Consider the following 22,245-nt stretch of genomic DNA (forward strand, 5'->3'; position numbering starts at 1 on the left):
AATTGCTGCACGCTAGCAGCTTTTTAAAGTCATTTTGTAGATGCTTTGAATAAAGCCACTTGTCTGTGTGTCTGTTGTGTGTATTGATCTTATAGACTGTCTCCTGCCAGGTGGGTAATAAATGCTCAGCTGTGACAGTTTGGAAAGACTAGCAATCAGACCATCCCCATAACAATCTCTGGAGTAATGATGGGGAAAGGATTAGAGAGCAGACAAATACCACTCACCTTTTAAAAAATATTAAATAATTCATTGTGTATGCAAAAAGATTATTAAAAAAGGAATCTGTCTCCACTTGCCACTCAAATACTACAGTTTAAGCACTGGAATTCTGCAGTTAGCAGATGGAGTCTCCATCCCAAGCTGTTACTGTTAGATTTATTAATTTTTGTTAATGATGCACCTATATCCTCTGCACTTCTAGTTCATTTCTCCTGCTACTTCTTTGGTGAAAAGTGCTTTCTTGCAGTGAATGAACTGAAAAAAGGAGGGGTTTCCTTTCTACTTATCGTCTGTTTATAGGGTTTGGATTAAAAGGATAAATCTCTGTCTCTAGCCACCTCAGCTGAAATGAGACCATCAGTTTCTCAAAGCACATGACAGACAGACATGACCTGTAGAAATAAATCCAAGGCATTCACCCTCTTGACAAGCTGCCAGAGCCCTCAGAACTTTCTCTCACACTGGCGTCTTTTCTGCCGTTCATGTCATGTGCAAAACACGAGGATCTGTGCAGCGTTAATCCCTCTAATGAGGGTTTCTCCCAACCTCTGTATAAACCCTCACTCAAAGACGTGGCTCTTAGGCAGGCACCACAGAGCCAAAGCTCCTCTCTTTTGAACCACATTCAAGGCAATTAGAGACCAGGATTAAGCAAACGCCCAACACCAGCATCCTCAGCAGTGAGAGGAATTATCGCAGCTGGCCAGGGCACGGAGCGGCTGCGAGGCCAGGCAGCCAGGTTGTCCCACTGAGGAAATCTCCGCGCTCCGCTTGCTGAGGTCCCGCAGAGAGGAAGAACCTGCACCCAGCAGCAATGGGCTCTCAGGGGCGACTCTTTTGGGCTGTTCTGGGCTATTTGGTCTGCTGTTGTTCCCCTGGGGTGGAGGCACAGTTCCCCCGTGTCTGTATGACGGTAGAGGCCCTTCGGTTGAAGCAATGCTGCCCGGCGTTGGGGCTGGAGCCAGGCAACGTGTGCGGAATCCTGCAGGGCAAGGGGCAGTGTCAGGGGGTGCACGTGGATGCTCAGCCGTGGAGTGGCCCCTACACCCTTCGAAATGTGGACGACCGGGAACGATGGCCCCTCAAGTTCTTCAATCAGAGCTGTCAGTGCACAGGTGAGAGGGCATGCTGGCGGTGAAGAGATGGACAGATCTGCTCCAGGCTGGGCCAAAGGCTAGAAAGGTCCCTGATGGGGTAAGGCATCAAGAAGGCTATGAATGTTATCAGTTTCCTTAGAATTTGATCAAGTTTATGACCAAGCCATGATATTCCCTGTATGGAGCAGAGCAGGTACTGGCTTTCAGAGTAACAGGGTTAAAAAAGCATGTTCTCTCTTTTGGGTTTTCACTCTCTTACCCTAGAGTTCTCCCTGTAGCTCCCGCAATACCTTTTTCCAAAGCATTTTGGATATTTCAGTGCTGTGTTCAAACCTGGTTCTTCTGCGACTGCTAAATCTGGCGCTGTGAACCTGGATCAGTTTGCGCTGACCACGTTTTTTTCCTGCTGGAGTGGTACTTTGCAGAATACTATATCCTTATGCAGAAAATGTGTTGATGTCCAGTCAGGGTGTTTTCCGGGGTTGTTAACTGAGGCTACACCTCACTTTAATCCCAAACAGGTCTGCATTACCACTGGAAGGGCAATCCTGCCCTTTTGCTCCCCATCTCCAGCTGCTCAGTCCCACTCTTGCCTTTACGTGGGCCTGCGCTTTGGTGTGTTGGGAAGCAAATTGGATCAGGGAACTGATTTGCCTGAAGGCTAACCTGGCCAGAAGGACTGGATTTTACTGAGATGTGCCAGTAGTGCTGGCACGAGGGAGGGAAGAAGAAGGCAAGGTCAGGGCAGGGTAAGGAGGCAGGACCCGCATTTAAAGAGGGTTAAAATGACCTTGGAACCAGCGCCCTGACTGCTTCGCAGGACTGCCAAGGGACAGCATTGGGAACGCCAGGCAAAAGGCACGGCTGCGGCACAGAAGTCACATGCTGGATAGATTTCAAATGCAGCCAGGGATGTCTTGTTGGAAATAAAGTTGTTTAAATTTTCTAACATGGGGAAAATAAAGCACTTTCTTTCAGTCTGATTGTTAGAAGTAGCTCACCTATTTCGTCTGATATTTACCCTGCTTCTCATTATCATAAAACCCAAATCAGTCTGAGGAAGATACACAATAGAAAATTTCAGGCCACGTAGTTAAGTTTTGCAATGCTGTTATCAACTAAAAGCAGAAAGGTAGTGGCAGATGACCTAAATGGATAGATGGTATTATTGAGACTCGTCCAAAATAATAACAGAGTTTAGATTCTAAATATGTTTCTATCTCTTTCTTTGACTAGATTTAAAATGCTTATTTGGTAGTTCTTTATATTTTCCAGGCATTTTACAGAAAATAGTAAATATAATTTTTATTTCATTTTAAGCGTTCTTAAATACCTCCAAAACTAAATGTAGGTATCACGTGTGGCACAGACCCTGAGTCAGAAGAGTGCTGAAGTGTATGGGAATACTCTAACATTTATGCGGTCTGAATAATTAGTGGATCAGCGCCTGAGAGTAGATTGGGGAGCACTGTTGTCATACTCATAGGGAGACATTAATTTAAATTGCTTGTCCAACCAGGGGTAAGCACCAGTATTTGATATTTACAGGACTGGGTCCTAAGTTATGTGGCTGGAATGTAATGTAGTTTCATTCTGCTTTTCTTCTCCTGGGCTGTCCATTTTCCACAGTTCTTTAAACACAGTTGCTCTCTTTGCATTTCTACTCTGTTGTTTATATTTTGGTTGCTGTATTCCCCCTTCTCCTTCGCTCAGCACCCAGACCTGGATGAACATGATTTACAAGAATTGTTTCTTTAGTGAACTATTGCAGATGGCCAAATTTTCAGAGGTCCTTTTATGTGGAGCTATTAAGTTTTTAGCAGAAAGCCCAAATGGAATAATTTCTTGAGAGATCGCTAGAGTCCTTGTTCTCCAAGTACAGCAGTGATAAAACATTAAGGTGTAAGCCTTAATAGTAATTTTAAGAAAAGTTTTCTGGGCTCTGTTCTGATGTGGTCAACGTGATACTGCAATGCAAAGACTTTTCCAGGAGAATGCTAAGAAGTTTGTGACAGCATGGGAATTGAGTGAGATTTGATATTTTTGCAATACTGGTGATTGGGAGTCTGTGTCTACTAGGGTGCTTCTTTTTTTTTTTTTTTTCCTCTCTGTTATACACTAGTTGGCTGCGGGTGCACCAGAGTTTTAAAAGGTATTATGTGTGGTCAATATTAGACATCTCAGCTTGTGGTATCTGTGGTAGTAAATAAATATGCTCATTCAAAGGAGCGTGGAACAATGCACATCTGTACTATTAAAGTTTCTTATTTTCCAAATGAGTGTGACATGCAAACTGCTTATTTGAAATCATTCCTGATCTGTGTGAAATCTAACCCATGCAAAGGCTCTTTCTAACGGTTTAATGAAATAGATGATTGTGCTCCAGTGCGTGCTGGCACTGTTTAATTTACACTTTAGATATGGCATAAAAGATAGCTATGGGAATTCCAAGTGCCATGTGTTTGATTATATTTGGTTAGACAGTGCCATTTAACTGTATCACATAGTTCATGGTTGCACAGTAGGCTCATTGGAGGAGCTGTGAGGAACAGGGACCAATATTTCCAAAAGACAATTCTAGAGATCTCATTTGAGCTTTCTACTAAAAACTTAATAGCTCCAGACAAAAGGACCTCTGAAAATTTGGCCATCTGCTGTAGCTGTTCACTAAAGAAACAATTTTTTAAAATCACATCCATCCAGGTCTGGGTGCTAGGCATTTCTGAAAGAAGTCCCAAACCCCCAAAACATTGATGACTGATTATTGTGGGACTAGATTATTTTGATAGTTTTCTGAAATTCATTTATTTTTCTCTCTCTCTATATTTTTAAAAGCATTTCTCATCCGTTTCTAGGCTTTAGCAGATAATATACATTAGGTTTTGGTTAACTGGCACAAACACAACAGAAGAGATTAAAACAGAAAGATCCAACTCTTCTCCCCAGTTTTTGTACAAAGAACCATTACCCAAAAGACAATTGTAAGGCTGTTATCAGGATGCTGCTTACTGCCCATGGTTCACTTCATGTGTCTATGGCAGCAAAAATACAATCTCTAGAAAAAGCTGTGGTTATGGCATGAATGTAGCTGTGATGTAGCAAAGAGCTATTAGTACTTGTTTAATATCAGTTTTGAATCCATTGTATGTATTCTATGATGCATCTAGATGCTCCCAATATTAATTCAGTTTATACAAATTTCTTAAATTGAATTGAACTGTTGACAGTTCCATGACATTGTCCTATACTCTTCAGTAAGCTGTATGTTTTGAATTAGACAAAATGCATTAGTCTAGTAGACCCTGGAAATTGGTGCTTGGAACTAATTACACAAAAAGCAATATTTTGGTAGGATAGTTAAATTCCATTTGGAAGAATTCTGTATTAAAACACTTCTGAACTAATTCCATTTGTTGTCCATGGAAGTTTTTAGGAAAAAAATAATTAAGATAAATATCTTTTCACATTCCCATACAATATATGATCCAGTTGCAGAAAGAAGATTTAAATTCTATTATTTAGCTGTAAGCATGTTGCCAGTTAAGCCTAGCAGCTGATATGATTGCCCTCTCATTAGGCAAAAGTGAACTTATGAAATAGTTGCAAAATACATTTCATTTACTTGTTGCAGGGCAATGTGGCTGTAGAATACACTAAATTATAATTGTTTCAAATCCAGCCCTCAGTACAACCTAAAACTAGGTCCAAAAGCAGAGCCCAGTGACCCCTGCTGCAGGAAAATCGGCCGTTTGACTCATATGGCAAGAATCCTGATCCCACCCTTGGGATATTGCTGTATGCTGGTGGTTCAAATCTATTGTAACCCCTGTGTTAATGCAGTGGCTGAAAAACCCTGAAAAAAAGTCCTGTATCCCCATTTGATAAATGATGTGTATTAGCTGTTCTCCATGAAAGGAAGAGGCAAGAGAGATTTCATGTTGGTGTAAGAAAACAAGACAGAAGAGGGTGAGGGTTAGATGAGTTTATTTTTACTGAATAAAGTAACAAACTGTCAACACTGGACAGAGTTACTGATTTGTATTACCCTCAGTGTCAGAAGACCAACCACGTGCTATGACCCTGCTCAGAGGTAAAAGTCTGTCTATGAGCTCAGACAATCGCTGGGGTTGAGAAGGAATCAAAGTGCTGTGTGCCAACTGGTGTTACCATATACCACTGAAGTATATGAACACAAAGGATGTGTCATTTCATAAGAAGTGTCATTTCCTCGGTGTCATGTCCATCAACTGACCCAAGAAGAGAACTAGTATGGCCATAGTCTACAGAAACAGCCAAATTCCTGCAACTTCACTGGGAAAGAGCACCATTAATGGTGGTGAAGAGAGATGTAGAAGAAGAGAGCTCCTGAGGGGTGTGATACCATCTTCAGACAAATGTGTTAGTGGGGAAGAAACTCCAGATGATTTTTTTTTTTTGTCCAGTATCAGTGCAATGATCATGCCTAGAAACAGTGGAACAAGCCGTGTCTATACGCAGAGAGGATCTGGACCCCAGCTGTATCACTGTCTCCCATCTGTGTGCTAGGGTGACCTTCTGCACTGTATTCTCTAGGAACTGCAAGAAGTGAGAAAACCTACGGAGTCCCTAGCATAGCCTCAGAGAGGTAGTGCACTGCATTACTACATTTTAGTCATTTAGGGCAGAAAAATGCTAAGACATGAATCCTTCATTGTTCCTGTGGTCCCAGTGTTCATAAAACCCTGAGAGGGTCTCTCTGTCTTGCTGTAAATGTCAGCTGAGCACTATATCCTGGTAATGCAAAACTGCTTTTCCTGATGCCCTTATACCACTGAGGTACACTGTCACCAGAGTAGCAGACACTGAAGTTAAGTTGTAGGAAACTGGGACATACATTTCACAGTGCTACTATGTGGGAATTCCATGAGGGAGTAAATGAACTTTCTGAAAACAGCAATGCATCATTGCCAGACCAATGGGCTGGTAGAACTTTAGGAAGATGAAACAATCCTGAAAAAGTGCCTTAGCTAGAACATGAAAAACTGGGTCTGCCTTCTGCAAACCTTCTTATTTGCAGTCTGGGAAATACCACAGGCCTCCATCAGCATCTCTGCATTTAGGCTGCTGTATAGCAACAGTGCTGTGATACATGGAAAGAAAATGACAAAAAGCAACTTTCATCTCATGAAGTGTTTGTGTGTGTTCTTTTGACAATAGAACATTGTCGAATAGACCAGAGGATATTACAAAAATGTCCAACACAATTAGCAGAAATATCCAGTGTGAAATACCACTCTGCCAAGAGATTGGGTCTTCCTGATTGCCAGTCTCTTCCTTGACTCCAGTTCTCTTTCTTGCTCAGTCAAGGCTCATGTCCCACTGAAATGTATCTGGTGGAGTGGTGTAAAGAATGGACCTCTTTGGTTACTTGATAGATTAGACTACTAAGGAAGAAAGCTCCACAGAGCTTCAATTGGGTATGATTAGCACCTGTCCAAGGAAAGCATGCATGTAGTCACAGGTCCACCTTGCTCCAGAGGCCATGCTGGTGGAGAAAAGCTTGTTTCCCAAGATGACTCACCATTTCAGGCCTTTGAAAATTTCTTGCCATAGCCTGAGGAGGCATAGAGTATACCTAAGATATGGATGTTGTCTAATAAAGTGATCTCAGAAGACAATTGAGAAGAGCCCTCATTGAGAGAGAAATAGGTGTCACCAGAGCCTCAAAAAGTGACTTGTAGAGTCTTATCGCTATGGTACCAAGACCAGACAGGACAAACTTGGTCCTGCATTAATTTTGGATCTGTTAGTGCTATGTTTCAATGTGATGCTTATCCAATGCTGGAAGTAAATGCGTTACTAAAATTACTGTAAGGGAGATCTCCAATCTCACAAAAGGTTGTTGACAGAATCCTTTCATGGTTAACTCCTGCTTTGCCACTCCTCTCCTAAAAAGAATCGAATTGCACCTTTGGTGGGAAGGGACGTAAGTTAATTTCAGAAGTTCATGAATCACATGCTAAAACTGCTCATGCAATATACGTGGCCTAATTAGGCACTGTTATAAGGAATTCCTGAAGATTTGTCATCTGACCAGTACAGACTGGAGTATGTGACAGACTAATAGCTAGGCTGAATTGTCAAGAATGAGCAAAAATATGGATAGTGGAGTACACCCAAACTCAAATCAGTAGTCATGCTCTTCCCATGGGACTCACTGGATATAAGGATAAAATCAACCTGCCTCGGTGCTTTCCCACTTCTTAATCCCTGCCCTCACCATCATAACATATCTATGCACTCCTACTTCCTTTCATAAAACTATAAACTATTTGCTTTTTCTGGAATAAGCCATCATCCCCCTAAACCAGTGCAGACCCCTAGCTTCTGGTGTCTTCAATCCTAGCCTAGCCCAGCCACTCCTGCCTGCATCGAGATGAAACATAGTCCATATGCCTGGCAACCGTCCTCACTGTGTGCCATCAGGCTTTGCAAAACCTAGGTGAAGTCTTCACTGCTGTGGTCCATAACCCTATTACTGGTCTTAAGCTTCATGAACGCATGTAAATCTATCGATTCCATAGCCTCATAAGCTCTTCAAACCTGAAGTTAAGAGTTCTCATATCCCCTTGGTAGGTTCACAGGAGTCTGTCACAAATGCTTACAGCTCAGCAGTCCGTATCCTGGAGCTAGCCATAAGCTATATAACCTGTGTGGCAACATCCCTTGTAACCTTGGAGGTCTTTGAAACTGCTGATAAACTGTAGCTCTGTTGCCTCTGACAATCTGAAATCTTATTTTAGTGTTAACACTTCTATACTCAACACCACAGCCTAAGGACATCTCCCCATCCAGGAACTCTTCATAAGTCCCTTCCTCATCTGCACATTAGCCTGTCTTGGGACTGGCAGCACTGAAATGTGTGGGGGAAAGTGAGATTTTGTGGCTTTTTGGAAGGCAGTTGGCATGGTCATTGTGGAGTGAGTATGTCATGGCAATGCCCACTGTCCTGCACACCTCCTACAGCAGCAGCCTGAGTGTGTCCAGGCAGGAGGTAGATGTGCATTGCCAGAACAGTTGTTCCCCATCTCCTCCAGCAAAGTCAAAGAATGCTTACTATGCTCTGGCAGAGTCTTTCTGCTATTTCTGGCAGTCTGCCACTGTGATCAAGAGGCCACGGTGTCTGTGCTTAAAGCAAGCTCTGTATTCCTGAGCTCTTCCGCCACATTAGGGAATCTGAGTTAATAGCCTAGAGCAGACCTGATTGCTTGCCTCAGAAAAAATGCCAACAGGGAATGACGGTACTGTACTGTTTCTCAGGCTGTTATTTCAGCACCATTTAAGAATGCTTAAAGTGCTTGTCCTGGATTTTGTTGGGTCTCAGAAATGCTGTTAACAGACTTCAGTTTTTCGTAGGTTTTTGTCCTTAAGTGCACTGTTTTGTTTTGTTTGGGGATTTTTTACTGTGTTTAAAGATCCACATGAGCAGACCAATTTTTGGGTTTGATCCTGGAAGTCTGGGAGTACTTGAGAGCCAGTCAAGCAAAGCACTTAATCAGGTGCTTAACCTGAAGTGCTTAACCCTCTGTTCTGTGAGAATCCTCATGCGCCTGAGGGCTTTGCAGCATGCACCTTGAGGCATCAAGCCTATTATCTAGGCTTTGCCTCCCCAACCAATTGAGTGTGATTCTTGGCCCTGCTGAGGTTCTGGGAAGTGAGCCATCCTCTGGTTAAGCAATTGCAAAGCTGCCAGTCTACTCAGCTGCTGTCCCTTCCAGGAACTGAAATCCCTGGGGAGAAAAGGAACACTAATTCTTAATTCCTCTGCATTTCAATGTTAGTTTTCCTTGATTCATAATTTCATGGATGCTTTCTCCCTCTTAATTCAGGAAACTTTGCTGGCTATAACTGTGGTGACTGCAAGTTTGGCTGGACTGGCCCTGATTGCAACGAGAGGAAGCCACCAGTTGTCAGGAAGAACATTCATTCCTTGACTGCAGAGGAGAGAGAGCAGTTCTTTGATGCGTTACATCGTGCAAAGACTACCACTCATCCAGACTACGTAATTGCAACTCAACACTGGATGAGTCTGCTTGGTCCCACTGGAAATGAACCACAAATTGCAAACTGTAGTGTCTATAACTACTTCGTTTGGCTTCATTACTACTCGGTCAGAGACACACTATTAGGTTAGTGCTTTTCTTATCCAAGGGGTCTTTCATGTAAAGCAAAGGGTGAAAAGTATAAATGCTGAACAAAGCTAAGTATGTTTAACAGGGCTGTTACTTTAGCAACCAGTGAGGCCCAGTAGGAGCAGATCTGTAGAGTAAAACAGTTGGTGCTGAGGACCTGGTGGCCATACGCAGTTCAGGGAGTTCTGCTTCAGACCTGCTGTAGTCTCGTCCCAAGGACCAAAAGCCTGGTGGTCGCTGAGGCACACCAGCTGCACTCCTGGGTGCATTTTCCATCTGATGGGAAGGCAGTTCACATGCTCCAAGATTACTCTGTTGGGTGAGCTGACATGTGCCAGTGGTTCACCTCAAAAAGACTTTCCTAATACAGACTAGAAGGTAGATGCAGCAATAGTGGGGAAAAGGGTTCTGCACTGATGAAGGTAGCATCCAGAGACTTCAGAGATTGGAATCCCTTTGCCTGCTTGACCTTGAGTCTCCATTTGTGGCTTTTAGCAAGTCATTAAGGATGAGATTCACCTGGCCAGCCATAGTTAGCTTTTAAAATCTAACCAGGTGGGAGGTTTGGGCATCTAACTCCATGCTTCCTGTCCCAAATCAGGGTTCTTAGTTGTCATAGCTCTTCTGGAATGAAGTATCCATGCCAGCCCCATCTCTCAGAGCCCAGGTCTCAAAGAAGGCAGTAGTATGGCTTTTTTACCCAGCAGTCTTATATCCAAGCTGTGGGGCTTAGCATTCAAGTCTCTCCATCTGAGTGAGATGAACAGTCAGCCAACAGAGCAACTCACATCTCTCTCTCTCTCTCTCTCTCTCTCTCTCTATCTCTCTATCTCTCTCTCTTTTTTTTTTTTTTTTTTTTTCCTGGAGAGTGTCTATTACCCTAGAGTGGGTTTGCTTTAGTCTCTCCTTTTAAAACTGTTCCACTTTGCTGGGATGAGTGAAACAATTGAAGGATTCAGCAAAAACAAAGATCTTTCAAGGGATAAGACAGTCTTGTGGAAAGAGACAACTTTCAGTGTCATTGCAGTGATAAGTAAATCCATATGTAGGTTGAAGCGCCTACTCTTTCATTGCCTCAGTTTTTTGTGTAGGGTGGGGTTACTCCCATTAGACTGCTCTTCTCCAAATGATGTTACAAATGTAGAAGAGGTTGTCAGCTGATCATCTCTCAAAATTATGATGGCAGTGTATAAGGTTAGTTACATCATGGAAATGCAGTGTGGGAATCACAGCGGATTTTCTATATGATATTTTGGTGAAACCTTTATTACAAAATTGCTAAATGTCTGAAATAGCTGTTGTTAAAATGAGAACATGAACAGTAACTAGTCTGTCTTTGTAGAGATTAGAATATTTGAATTCTTATATCTTTGTGATGATTTGAGCAAGAAGAGAAAGAGATTAGTTTTGAATAGAAAATACAAGACTAACTAGAAAATCTTCCAAATCTTTGTGAACCAAGTACCTGTCTATTATGCATCCTTTATGAAGATTTTTACAGCTTAAAAACATACTTTTATACTTTTAAAACTTGCTGGATCCATTTTCAACTTCAGAAACATCTTCTGTGTCAGGTAGATGTCAATCAAAAGCTATCATTTAGAGAGAGTTGCTTGCCCCCAATACTATCACTCACACGCTGTGAAGCTATTTGGTATTCAGAGAAGTATCAGAGCAGGATCAAACAGCTGCTGCCTGAGGATCTCTTCCTGTGGAAGTAGCTTTTTGGCAAGTCTCTTTCTCTTTCTTTTTTGAAAAATTACAGCTATTGTAGCATGTTGGACACTACAGAATCAATATCTAGTCATGTAAGAAAATAAGACTAAGTTTATTTGTGAACCTCAGGAGAAACCTCATATTTTGTTGGATTGTTAAGAAGACAAAACCTGTATTTATTCTGAAATCTAGCATGAGATTTAATTCTAAAAGCATGGCTAACCATTACAAATCTGTTTGGCAAAATAGTGTTTATGTACAAAGCATGCATTAAGACATTAGAGATGGCTTTGTGGGTTTTTTTTTTCTTTCACTTAGGGCTAAGCCATGTTATATCAAGTAGCTTGTTTTTTCTAAGAAAGGAATTTATCTGAAAAGAGGGAGAAAGGTGGTGTCAGTGCCCACTAGTAATTGGTCAGCTAAATGAAGGAAAAACTAGCTTGTCATTACACATTTTGAAAACAATGCACCACTTTTTCTTCAAGGATTTCCTAAAATGTGGGGGCAGCTCTTCTGCTCAGCTTCTGAGGGTCAGGAAGGGAAACAGTTATGAGAACTGTAGTGATCTGAAATACTTAGCAGCAAAACCCACCAAATTTCCCTTTGCAGATTCATACTTCACCTCCTTGCAAAACACTGCAGAGAACCCTCATCATTTTAGCTGGTTCCTTCAAGAATTTCTGTAGTGGAGGCCAGCACAAGCCTGAAGAGAAATAACAAGCCCAGTTTAAAAAAAAAGGTGGCAAAGGACATGTTTAATTACTGTTGGCAGGTTATGGAAAATGTTAAAGTTCTTTTAACAGATAGAATAGAGTGGAACGGAACAGAACGGAATAGAACAGAATGTGTAAGTCTTGCTGCTGAGCAAGAAAATGAGACAATGTGGTACATGTTAGAGAGGAGCTTAGATTTTAGATGATAAGACTGTTTCTGAAACATTAAAATGAGAAGAAATCTTCGCAATATCAAACATGCTGGAATGTGAAGTTTTGAGAAATACTGAAATTAATATCTAAAGAGGACTTTGCTTCACTAATCCTGTGCAAGTATTCTGGCTTCTGATCTGTGCTTTTTGCAAAGATGCAGAGCTGGAGGTTTTCATTTGACTCAAATACAGGCAATAGAAGAAGGTGCTCACTTTCTGTCTAGCTTCATTTGGTACTACTCATTATATCTTCCCTTTGTAGGACCTGGCCGCCCTTTCACAGCTATCGATTTCTCACATCAAGGACCTGCCTTTGTTACTTGGCATAGGTACCATTTGCTGTTGCTGGAAAGAGATCTACAGGTTAGCAAAACATCCTTTTTATTTTTCATGTAGCTTCTCTCCTATGCTATACATCTTTGTCCAGCTAGCCAAGGATAAGCTGTCTCCTAGATAGATTCCTGCACAACCTACTCTCAAGTGTATTTGCTCACTGGTCCTTTTTTATTTAAAGTGAATTTAGTTCTTTCAAGGTGCTGAGCAGTTTTAAGATGACTGTGAACATTTTTGAGAGGAACAAAAACTTAAATGGAGTTAATAGTCAGATGAAGATACACCAGATCCCATGTTAGGGACTTCACTCTGAACAATTACGTGAAGGTTATCATGGAGATTTTCCTATATATTCTCAACGATGGGCAGAAGATGTGAAATAACACACTTTATTAGTAAAATCAAAGCAACACTTGTAAGCAAAACTTGGTGATTGATAGATATTGCCTGTTGATCTTGAAAACACCGCCTTAGGGAAAGCACCTCCAAATATTATCCTCTTTAACAATGCCATTTAATACATTCATATATTTAGTTATAGACTTTTTAAGCAATGTATGTTAATGTGCCAGACCCTCGATTGGCTGAGCATTCATATTTGCATTACTTCTGCACGAGCAGCATTACTGTAGTTTAACCTTGAAAATGGTTGGTATCAAAATAGTTGCAGGATCTTGCTTGCATGAAATCCTATCTAACAAGCAAATACAAGCAAATACAAGCAAACACACTGTATTCCTTTATTAATACAAAATCAGATTCTTCCCCAGGGTTACCTTTTCTGGAGTGAAAGCAAACTGCATATACAATTTTACCCATTGTCCACTTACTTCACTCATAAAATCTCTTAATTGTTTAAAGGCTTGATTCATTTCTTCTTCCGCTCTCCTGCTTGGTTACTGAGTTGGTAGAAAGCTTAACTTGGCCAAAAAAAGTGCAGTCCAACAGTACAGTAACTAGAGACAATATTTTTCTTAAGTCTGACTTAAATTAACAATGTTTTGAAAAGAGTTGGATCAGCACTGTGAAGTAAGTGTTGTTCATTTTCAAATGAAAAGCAGGATACAGAATATCTACTAAAATAATTTTGGGGAACTGCTTTTTCTGTCTTTCCTTTAAAGGTGATTCCCTGCTAACACATTCCTTTCCATTGTAGCGACTGATTGGCAATGAGTCCTTTGCGTTGCCCTACTGGGATTTTGCCACAGGTAGAAATGAGTGTGATGTGTGCACGGATCAGCTCTTTGGAGCATCCCGACCAGATGACCCAAGCCTGATCAGCCCGAACTCCAGATTCTCCCTCTGGCAAATAGTTTGTAGCAGGTAAGAGAATGCCTAGGGCAAACTTGCATACTGTCCAAATCCTATTTTTTCATACACTATTGGCAGCTCAGACTGTTCTCGCAGTGGGAGTGAATGATAGGAAAAGAGCCAAGACTGCTTTTTTAAAACTGGGACTCATGATGAGTTAGTATGTAGATGGTGCTATGTAAGTTTTACCACTGATATTATAGAAGTATGTTTTTAGGATGATTCTTCTGGTACAGAATTTGAGTTGATTCAGCCAATCTGAGTCTGACAAAAGTTTGAAGAGTTTGCCATGTTTGCAAGTGTCTTTTAAAAGGAGAAATGCCAGCATGCTGATTCTCTGTAATATCCAATTCATTTTGGAACAAGTTGCAGGTAGGCTGAAAAATCTGTTTCCATGCAAATTCCTTGCATCCAGGCCCTGAAAAAGAGGATGCAATGTAATGCAGCTACTTTTCTGCTAATAAGGATGAGGGATGAAAAGTGAGAATGTTTTCTATCATTCCTTGCATTTCTTTAGCCCAACCCACAGTGGGACTTCCATGTTTTTTCTCTTTGCTAAAAGTTAAAAAGCTAGTCCTTACTCAGGACCAGAAGTTTCAACTGTTTTGGGTTGTCTGGCAAAAACCGCTCTTCCAAAACGCTCAGAGGGGAGAGGGCCCGCATGGAGCTTTGCTCGTTCTTTCTGAAATGTCCTCTCTGCTGAGGACAAGCCTAGTGACTTTTTCTCTGAATGAGCCACTGAGAATCTTGGCATGATGGCAGCTCTGCGATAACTTCAGCTTCCAGGCCACTGGAGGCAAACAGAGATGTCCCACGGTGAGCCTGGCCGTAAACTCTGCCCTCTCAGATGGCTGAGGACTCTTTTTCACTGTGGGGGGAAAAAGAGGCAAACAGGCATAAACGCCCTGTCCTAGCTTGTGCCCTTTCCATTTACCACTCAGTTTGGATGATTACAACCGCCTGGTCACGCTGTGCAATGGGACGGACGAAGGGCCGCTGCGGAGGGGGCCACCGAGGAGCTCCGGCAGGCAGCTGCCTACCTTGGAGGACGTCAGGAACTGCCTTTCCCTGCAGGAGTTTGACAGCCCGCCATTTTTTCGAAATTCCAGTTTCAGTTTCAGGTTTGTCTGTTGGCTCCTCTGCAGCCAGCTACATCACATGTATTTATCATTCATGTGTTTGTGAACAGGATGTGGTTGCTTAACATTTCTTTTATCCGTCCACAGGAATGCACTGGAAGGGTTCAATAAACCAGATGGTACCTTGAACTCGTCAATGCTGAGTCTTCACAATTTGGCTCATGCTTTCCTCAATGGGACCAGTGTTCTCCCTCATGCGGCCGCCAATGATCCCATCTTTGTGGTATGTCTGTTTTTCCCAATGTGAGTGTAACTGGCTGTGATTCAAAGGCAGCTATCTCACCAGGGATTTGCAGAATAGAAGTAGTAGATTGAATCCCCTAAAATGAGTCCTTTACATACAAAATGAGAACTCTCTTCTCTTTGCTTGAACACTGCCACATCTGCATAATGGTCAAATAAAGAAAGAAGAAATCTCAAGATGATTTGTGCAATATAAAATCAGCTTCTAGGAAGAGGACTACGATTCCAAGTCATGTTGCCCAGAATCCTTTCATTAGGCAGGATTTAAATTTAATGGCAGACAATTTTACAGTAACAAGAAAAACTGAAAATTGTGTTAATTATTTTTGGACAGTAGACTGACTAGTTTTTTTCTTTTTTCTTTTTTAACCTCTCTAAGGGACAGTCTAAGGGGAAGTACATCTAATTTCAGGGTTTCTTGGGGAATAGAAATAATGGGATTTTGCTGGTGTGTTAGTATAGAATTGCACTGCAATGAGCAGCACAAACAGCAACATGCAAATAAAAAGCCAGCAGCTGACTCTGCTACACATTTCATCTGCCTAATAAATTCATGCCAGTTTTTTCCTTCTTTGTTAGATTATACCACAATGATTATATAGAAAAATTCTAATAGAATTCATTTATTTCTTTATTTTTGTGTTGCAATTTTGTAATTTTCTGTTGAAAATGATAATTTGATAAATTAGCCTGACTACTTATGTAGCGATTCTCCAGTTTATCTCCTTCATAATTCTTGAATTCCTACATTAACTCTTTTCTTACACAACGACATCTTTTTCACTGTACTTTCCATTTTTACACACAGGGTGGTCAGTAAAACACAAAAGTACACCAGAAATGAGTTTGAACAGCCCCAGACATATGTAATAGTTATCTGAACTCAACTTGGAAACAACTTTCCTGAACTAGAGTTTTGTAGAGCTATAAACTTACCAGGAAAGACTTGATCAAATCTGTGGGTAACAGGAGTTGTAGTGCTGGTGGAATGCTATAAAATGACCATGAAAAATCCAATTTGCTGCAACTTTCCAGACATGTTCAGAGGCAAGCAAGAGTAAAATACGAATGAGAGGCAGATTAACCTGAATGAGCTTGGTGGACCCTTACATGAGAGGAAAGACCTGCCCATTAATTTAAATCTGCGAGATATTATGATATCAAGTCTTAAATATATACAGAAAGGAAAAGCAAAAGATTTCCCTTCTGCCCGATACTGCAAACACTTCATGACTATTTGGACGACATTCAAATGATCCACATCCCCTCACTCTGTGGACATGTTGCGAGCTTCCAGCCTATGCTTTGGAGCAAAGATTTTATGCCTTTCTGCACTTGTAAAGCACTTAATGCCTTTGAACATAACCACAGTATTAGGCATATTATGCAATACTTCTGTGAAGCTTCTTCCCCTCTTAAAATGCCCATTCCTGGCTGCCTCTTATGCATTACGGTGCTGTTTGTTCTTGTGAGTGCCTTGTGCTCCCTCCAGTGACTAATCTAAGCATTGCTTCCCTGAAGAAGTCCTTGGACATTGGAGCCAATTTTCACCCATAGGTCTCTAAATGAAGCCGAGATTAATCGAAGCTGTTTAGCAATTCACATTGCCTTCATCTGAGCCTAAATTCCTGGGTTAGGGTTTTCAAGAGAAAGTGTCGAAAATAATCTGAATAAATGTCTTGACTTTTCAGTGCACTGGCCACTCAGAGTAACTTGTAGCAAGAGTAGAAAGCTGGCTTTTACAAAACGACAATCTGGAGAAAGAGTTCACGCTGAACAACAGTAAAAGAGCAAGAAAGTATATAGTAAAATGTCCCACACAGTAGTTTAATTTAGTCCATTCTCATAAGTTTTGCTGCTTTCCTGTTCTGTAAATCCCACCTAAATTAGGTTACCCTCTTCCTTCTCCCCCATCTCTCTTTTTCTGCCCCTCTCTCTCTCTTTAAAAAGCTCATTCTCCCTGAGGTGAAAGTGAGTAGCTGTCCCCAGGTCACAACTCTGCATGGTGGGACAATGGTGCAGCCCGAGTAGGTCCTTCAGGACATGCGCTCTGCCCGGGGAAGAACAGGCAAAATTTCACCTTCCTTGGGGAGAGAAGAGGGACGCAGGGACCAAGCTGGGATATTGTCTGAGTCGCAGCTTGAGTCCCACACTGCCTCTGGTGACATAACTGTTGTGCTTATCGATGGGACACTGCAGTGTGACAGTACAGCTCTTAGGTGGCTGGTGTCTCCCCACCCTCCACATGCTCATGCTTCACACTCAGCATCTGCATAGACCAACTGTGCAATTTTCTCAAGAGAGAACTTCATAAATATGCATGCCTTTGAATTTGCAGGTTCTTCACTCCTTTACTGATGCCATCTTTGATGAATGGATGAAAAGGTTCAGCCCTCCTGACAACACCTGGCCTGAGGAGCTGGCCCCGATCGGTCACAACAGACTGTATAACATGGTCCCTTTTTTCCCTCCTGTGACCAATGACCAACTCTTCCTCACTGCAGAGCAGCTTGGCTACACCTATGCCATTGACCTGCCAGGTATGTTTCAGAGGTATGGAGGTACTTCCAGGCCAAACGATGTGACAGCTCAAGTTTTCAATGACACAGGAATTTGGAAAATAAGTCACCATTTACAAAAGCATGAGTCTATTTTCCTTGTCACCAGCAATCACATCTGGTATCCTGTTGTAGCCCAGGTAGTTACAACTCACCAGGTAACTTGTGGTGACTACAAGCGTGCGTAGAGTTTGCTCCTGCTCTGCAGTGTAATGCATCAACTTGAACTGCCCTGGCATTGATGAGCATGCTCCTTTGGGACTGAGGAGTCTCTGATTCTGGCTTCTGTCCCCAACATTGTTTATGCCTGTTACAGCACCCTTTAATCTGTCCGAGGTCAGGGTCTCTGCCAGAAGGCTTGTCTGGCTAATGCTGGTCATTAGAAAATACTTGTTTTGCACATTATGCTGCACCATAAAGCTCATTAGAGATGCACTCTGTTAAGCTTTGGATACTCTGGAGGGATGTATTTGGGTGTTTTGTGTATAAACCCCCAGTTTTAAAGATTTCCCCATAACTATGTTTTTCCTCAGGGTTTGTCTGTTCTTTTGAAATCAACTTGGACACAAACCAGATCTAGACAAAAAGCAAAAAACCCAGTATTTCTGTACAAAATTCAAAATTTGCAACACAAGATATAATGATTTATAGAAGGCACAAGTGGAAAAAATGCATGAAAACCGTCCTTGATCTACTTAACCAAAATTAAATGCAAGTAATTTCTTTCTCCATCTAAATAGTCCATTGAGAGGCTGTAGGTGCTTATCTAATCTACATGGCCAAAAAATTCTTCCAAGTGTTTACCTTGTATCTCTGGTTCTAATCTATGGAAACTGTTTAAAAGTCTACAGACTGCAAAAGATTGAAATCCCCTGCCTTTCCTTCACAGTCTGCATTCATGCAAGGGAGCCCTGACCTGAGGCACACTAGCTGCCTGCACAGTGCTTTTCTCGGGGATGTCCCCAGAGTTTCCTCTGAACTTTTCGACTTCCCCTGTTAATGAATTTCAGTTTTCCTCCCTCTGGACCCCTGTACCCTCTCCTTCTTCGGAAATGCTGCTGCCCCTTGGGCACCACCTACCCAGGCAGTAGCAAAGGCAGCTTGTGATTGTGCTGGTTCTTGACTGCAACCTAAATAAATTATTAGCTCACTGTGAAGCAGCATTTCTATTCCCGTTTGGATGGTCAGTGTTCAAAGAATGACGTTTTTACGTTATAACTCTTCATCTAAATATATAATTTGATAATTCTACTCTGTGTAACCACCTAGCTGGGGATTAACATACATAACATTGCTGGCTCTCATCTGAGAGCCGGAAGAATGGTAAATAAATCATTCTGGCTTCATACTGCATTTGGGCATGACTGCCCTCAACTCTCCAGTTGAGAGACACTGTAGATTGGGGCACGCAACTTTTAGTCACTTCTGTAGTCAATAGGTGACATTTCCTTGAGCCCTCTGTATTTAAGCCCTTATGTCTAAAGAGCTTCAAGATATTGAGAATACCTTAAGCTTCTCTGAGAGTTTTTCCTGAATGTTGTCTGAGTCAGACCTTATAACTGACATCTTAGTATCTGTAGCATTTTTCAGAACAGAACAGCAGGAATTTCTTGCCCAAATCTTCTAAAAGCATTTATTAAAAAAATAAAATAAAATAATTCATCCAAGTAGAACTGAGATGGACTTATTTATACAGTAAGAATGATCAATATTATATAAGAAGACAGTAGTTCCCCAATAGTGGTTCAAGATCAGAGGATGTGATGCATAGCTGATCAGCAGAACCATAGTAAGTAGTGTTTTCAGTTAAAAGTTTGGCAATAGGTTGCATTGTGGTCTATAGAAAAATTTGAGGGTTTTCCATGGACCAAATTAGCTTGGAAACCACTATGCTGAAATGTCACCATGGAAACAGTTACTTAAATCATTCATAACTTTGGCCAAATTAAATAAGGGAATAGTCTCTTTGTCTTGTTACTGTTCATCCTTGTCATTCTCAACTGTTTCATCTGTGTGAAAAGTTGAAGTTTAAATTCAGCTGTAAACTCCTCTGGCAGAAAGTGTGTCTGGCTCTGTTATATGTGTTGGTTACATGGTGGATTATCAACTTTCCTTGTGGCCAATGGATCTATTAGCCATGCAAGTAGTAATAATTATCAGACCATATGATATTGCTTTCTCCCATGTGATTTGAAAAAATAAAATTATGGGCAGTCTCTACTTCAGATTTTCTATATTTCCAGGTTTGCTTGAAGAAACTCAAGCCTGGGCTATCATGGTTGGAGCCACACTTGGAGGAGCGCTTATAGCTCTGGTCCTGCTAGTTCTGCTGCTTGTATTTTTTCAACACCAAAGACAGAGAAAGGGGTTTGAACCACTGGTGAATGTGAGCTTCAGCCCAAAAAAGTACATGGAAGAGGCCTAGTGCCTTGGCTTTGTTTTCTTGGTTATTCTTGTAGGACGTGACCTTGACTAGTTTATTCAGATCTTAGTTGAGTTTTTAGCTACCCACTTATCACACACTCCTTTGGCAGCTAAGTATATTGTTCTCATTCATTTTTTCCCCATTATCTTGTGAATTGTGATAGATAAAGTCTCTGGGTACCTATGTGTAACACCCCAGATAGGCCAAAGTTTTCTCATTTCCAAAGATTATCTGGAGTGTGTGATACATGTTCTCTGTAGATTTAGATCAAGACAGCTAAGAATCTGAACAAGAAGAAAAACAACTTGAATGATCAATAAGCAAGATGATTTTTCAACTCAATGTGTTTTTGATTTTATTTAACAGCTCTGAGATGTGCAGAATGCCATTATCTCTACATGTATCAGATCATTTTACAGCAGATCATTTTACAGTTCTCAATCAACATTCTGAATAAATGATGTAGACTTTTTTTATGGTTCCAAATCTTTCATGCAGTTTGATGAGATAAGAGGGAAGAAGAGAGTTCAGCTTGACAGAATACTCTAAGAAACCTCTGGTTAGATTATTTCAGAAGTACGATCACTTCCATATGTTATTTCTGATCAAGCTGATGGTGAAACTCCCAAATCAGTTTTCCCTGTAGTTCGATTAAGAGCAGAGGTTCCCTTACAGCTAAATTTACACTTCTGTTTTATATCTGTGTTAAGGACCTGTGGCAGAAGCTGAACATGAAGCTTGTCCCATTCTCTTTTGGCTCTGCTGCACAGTTTTGTGGTATGTATGGAAAGGAAAGGGAGGCTCAAAAATAGATAAAGTGGTACTAAATTCAGAGAAAAGAGGAAGTTTTCCAGTGGTGGGAAATGTTCCAGGTAGCAGAGAAGTAGGAATGAGTGTGTATATAGGGAAAGAGCAGCTGTCAGATAGGAAGTAGGCAGGAAAACAGAGGTACCTTTTCAGAAAAGATTCCCCCACTGTTTAGGGCAAATGTTGGTCACAGTATAAAGCAGTTACCTTCAGTGTCTTCCTGGTATTCAAGCTGCGGCTCTTCCTGAGCTGCATAATAATCACAGCCATTATTGATTGTATCTATAGCTATATCCATTCACATAATATAAAAGGACAAACTATTTTGCACACCCAAAAGTTAGTTAAATGCTTGGTGAAGAAAAGTTTATTCTAATTATTTTCTCATAGGACTCCTTTACTAACCAATCCACCTGGCAACCCAAATTTCCTGCTAAACTTGGGTAGCTGCTGCTTTAGATTTGGTGATATAGATAACCCTGCATTAGTGGTTTAGGAAAATATGAGTATTAAAAAGATTCCTTGCAGAAAAGAATCTAGAATCTATCTAAATATTTCCCAAAGTTTGGGACCCCGGACTCAAGGTAACAAGGCTGAGATATCTTGAATTACTCAAGTCTGCAGATAGGGGAGCAGGTCTGGATATGGCACTCCCTAGACCTCTGTCTTAAATATTCCATTATAAATGCCATTTAAACAGAATTTGCACCATATTTGTGTGGCTGTCCTGTGTTACCTCGAAACAAGATTTTTTACACAGCAAATGAAGTCCTGAATAGATTGTGTCAGGTTCAGTGCATATGTTATATTAATAGAATGCTCAGATTTGGCATTTTTATAAACTGTAAGGGCTTGGGTCTTAGAAAGAGTCTGCTTGAATAAAATTTCCACTTAGTAAAGATTTCTATGGTATTTCTTCTAGGTCTACTTAATACTAGCTATGCGGACTAGGAAGAAGATCTTGTAGATCTTCACATATACTCACATAGCCCTTGTTGCATTAGCAGAACAATGTTTTACATGTACGCTAAAAACATTTAGTAAAATACTCGCAGTACTCATCAGATCACCAAGATTATCAGTAGATTCTATTTTGAGCTGTTTTCTTTTTCCTTTTTTTTCCCTTTTTTTCCCCTCTTCTTTCTCGTTGTCTCTCTCTCTCTTGGGGTAGTAGTGCAGTTATGCAGGGCCATTGGAGGGCCCCGGAGGCAGTGGGCATCATGGTAACACGCACTGTGAGCCTGACCTGCTGCAGGTATCGTGCAGAGTCCCATCTGGCCACGTGTTTCGGGCAGAGG

The 22,245-nt window shown here is 41.2% G+C and overlaps 1 protein-coding gene across 3 annotated transcripts; it reads left to right on the top strand.

The window, feature by feature from the left end:
* Nucleotides 1-779: 779 nt before the first annotated feature.
* On the top strand, nucleotides 780-21,846 carry DCT (dopachrome tautomerase). 3 transcript variants are annotated; one of them, XM_026119404.2, is made up of 8 exons: nucleotides 781-1,337; nucleotides 9,188-9,487; nucleotides 12,394-12,494; nucleotides 13,621-13,787; nucleotides 14,717-14,896; nucleotides 15,002-15,137; nucleotides 17,496-17,697; nucleotides 19,959-21,846. In XM_026119404.2, the coding sequence occupies exons 1-8, from the start codon at nucleotides 1,037-1,039 to the stop codon at nucleotides 20,138-20,140; spliced, it is 1,569 nt and encodes a 522-aa protein (XP_025975189.2). In that variant the 5' UTR covers nucleotides 781-1,036; the 3' UTR covers nucleotides 20,141-21,846. The 3 variants fall into 3 exon arrangements, with proteins under 3 accessions (XP_025975188.2, XP_025975189.2, XP_025975187.2); XM_026119402.2 differs by lacking the exon at nucleotides 19,959-21,846 and adding an exon at nucleotides 18,605-19,684; XM_026119403.2 differs by lacking the exon at nucleotides 9,188-9,487 and having other exon boundaries at nucleotides 780-1,337.
* The last annotated feature ends 399 nt before the right edge of the window (nucleotides 21,847-22,245 follow it).

This window comes from Dromaius novaehollandiae, chromosome 1 (genome assembly GCF_036370855.1).
Source record: "Dromaius novaehollandiae isolate bDroNov1 chromosome 1, bDroNov1.hap1, whole genome shotgun sequence".
In the NCBI taxonomy this organism is placed as follows: Eukaryota; Metazoa; Chordata; class Aves; order Casuariiformes; family Dromaiidae; genus Dromaius; species Dromaius novaehollandiae.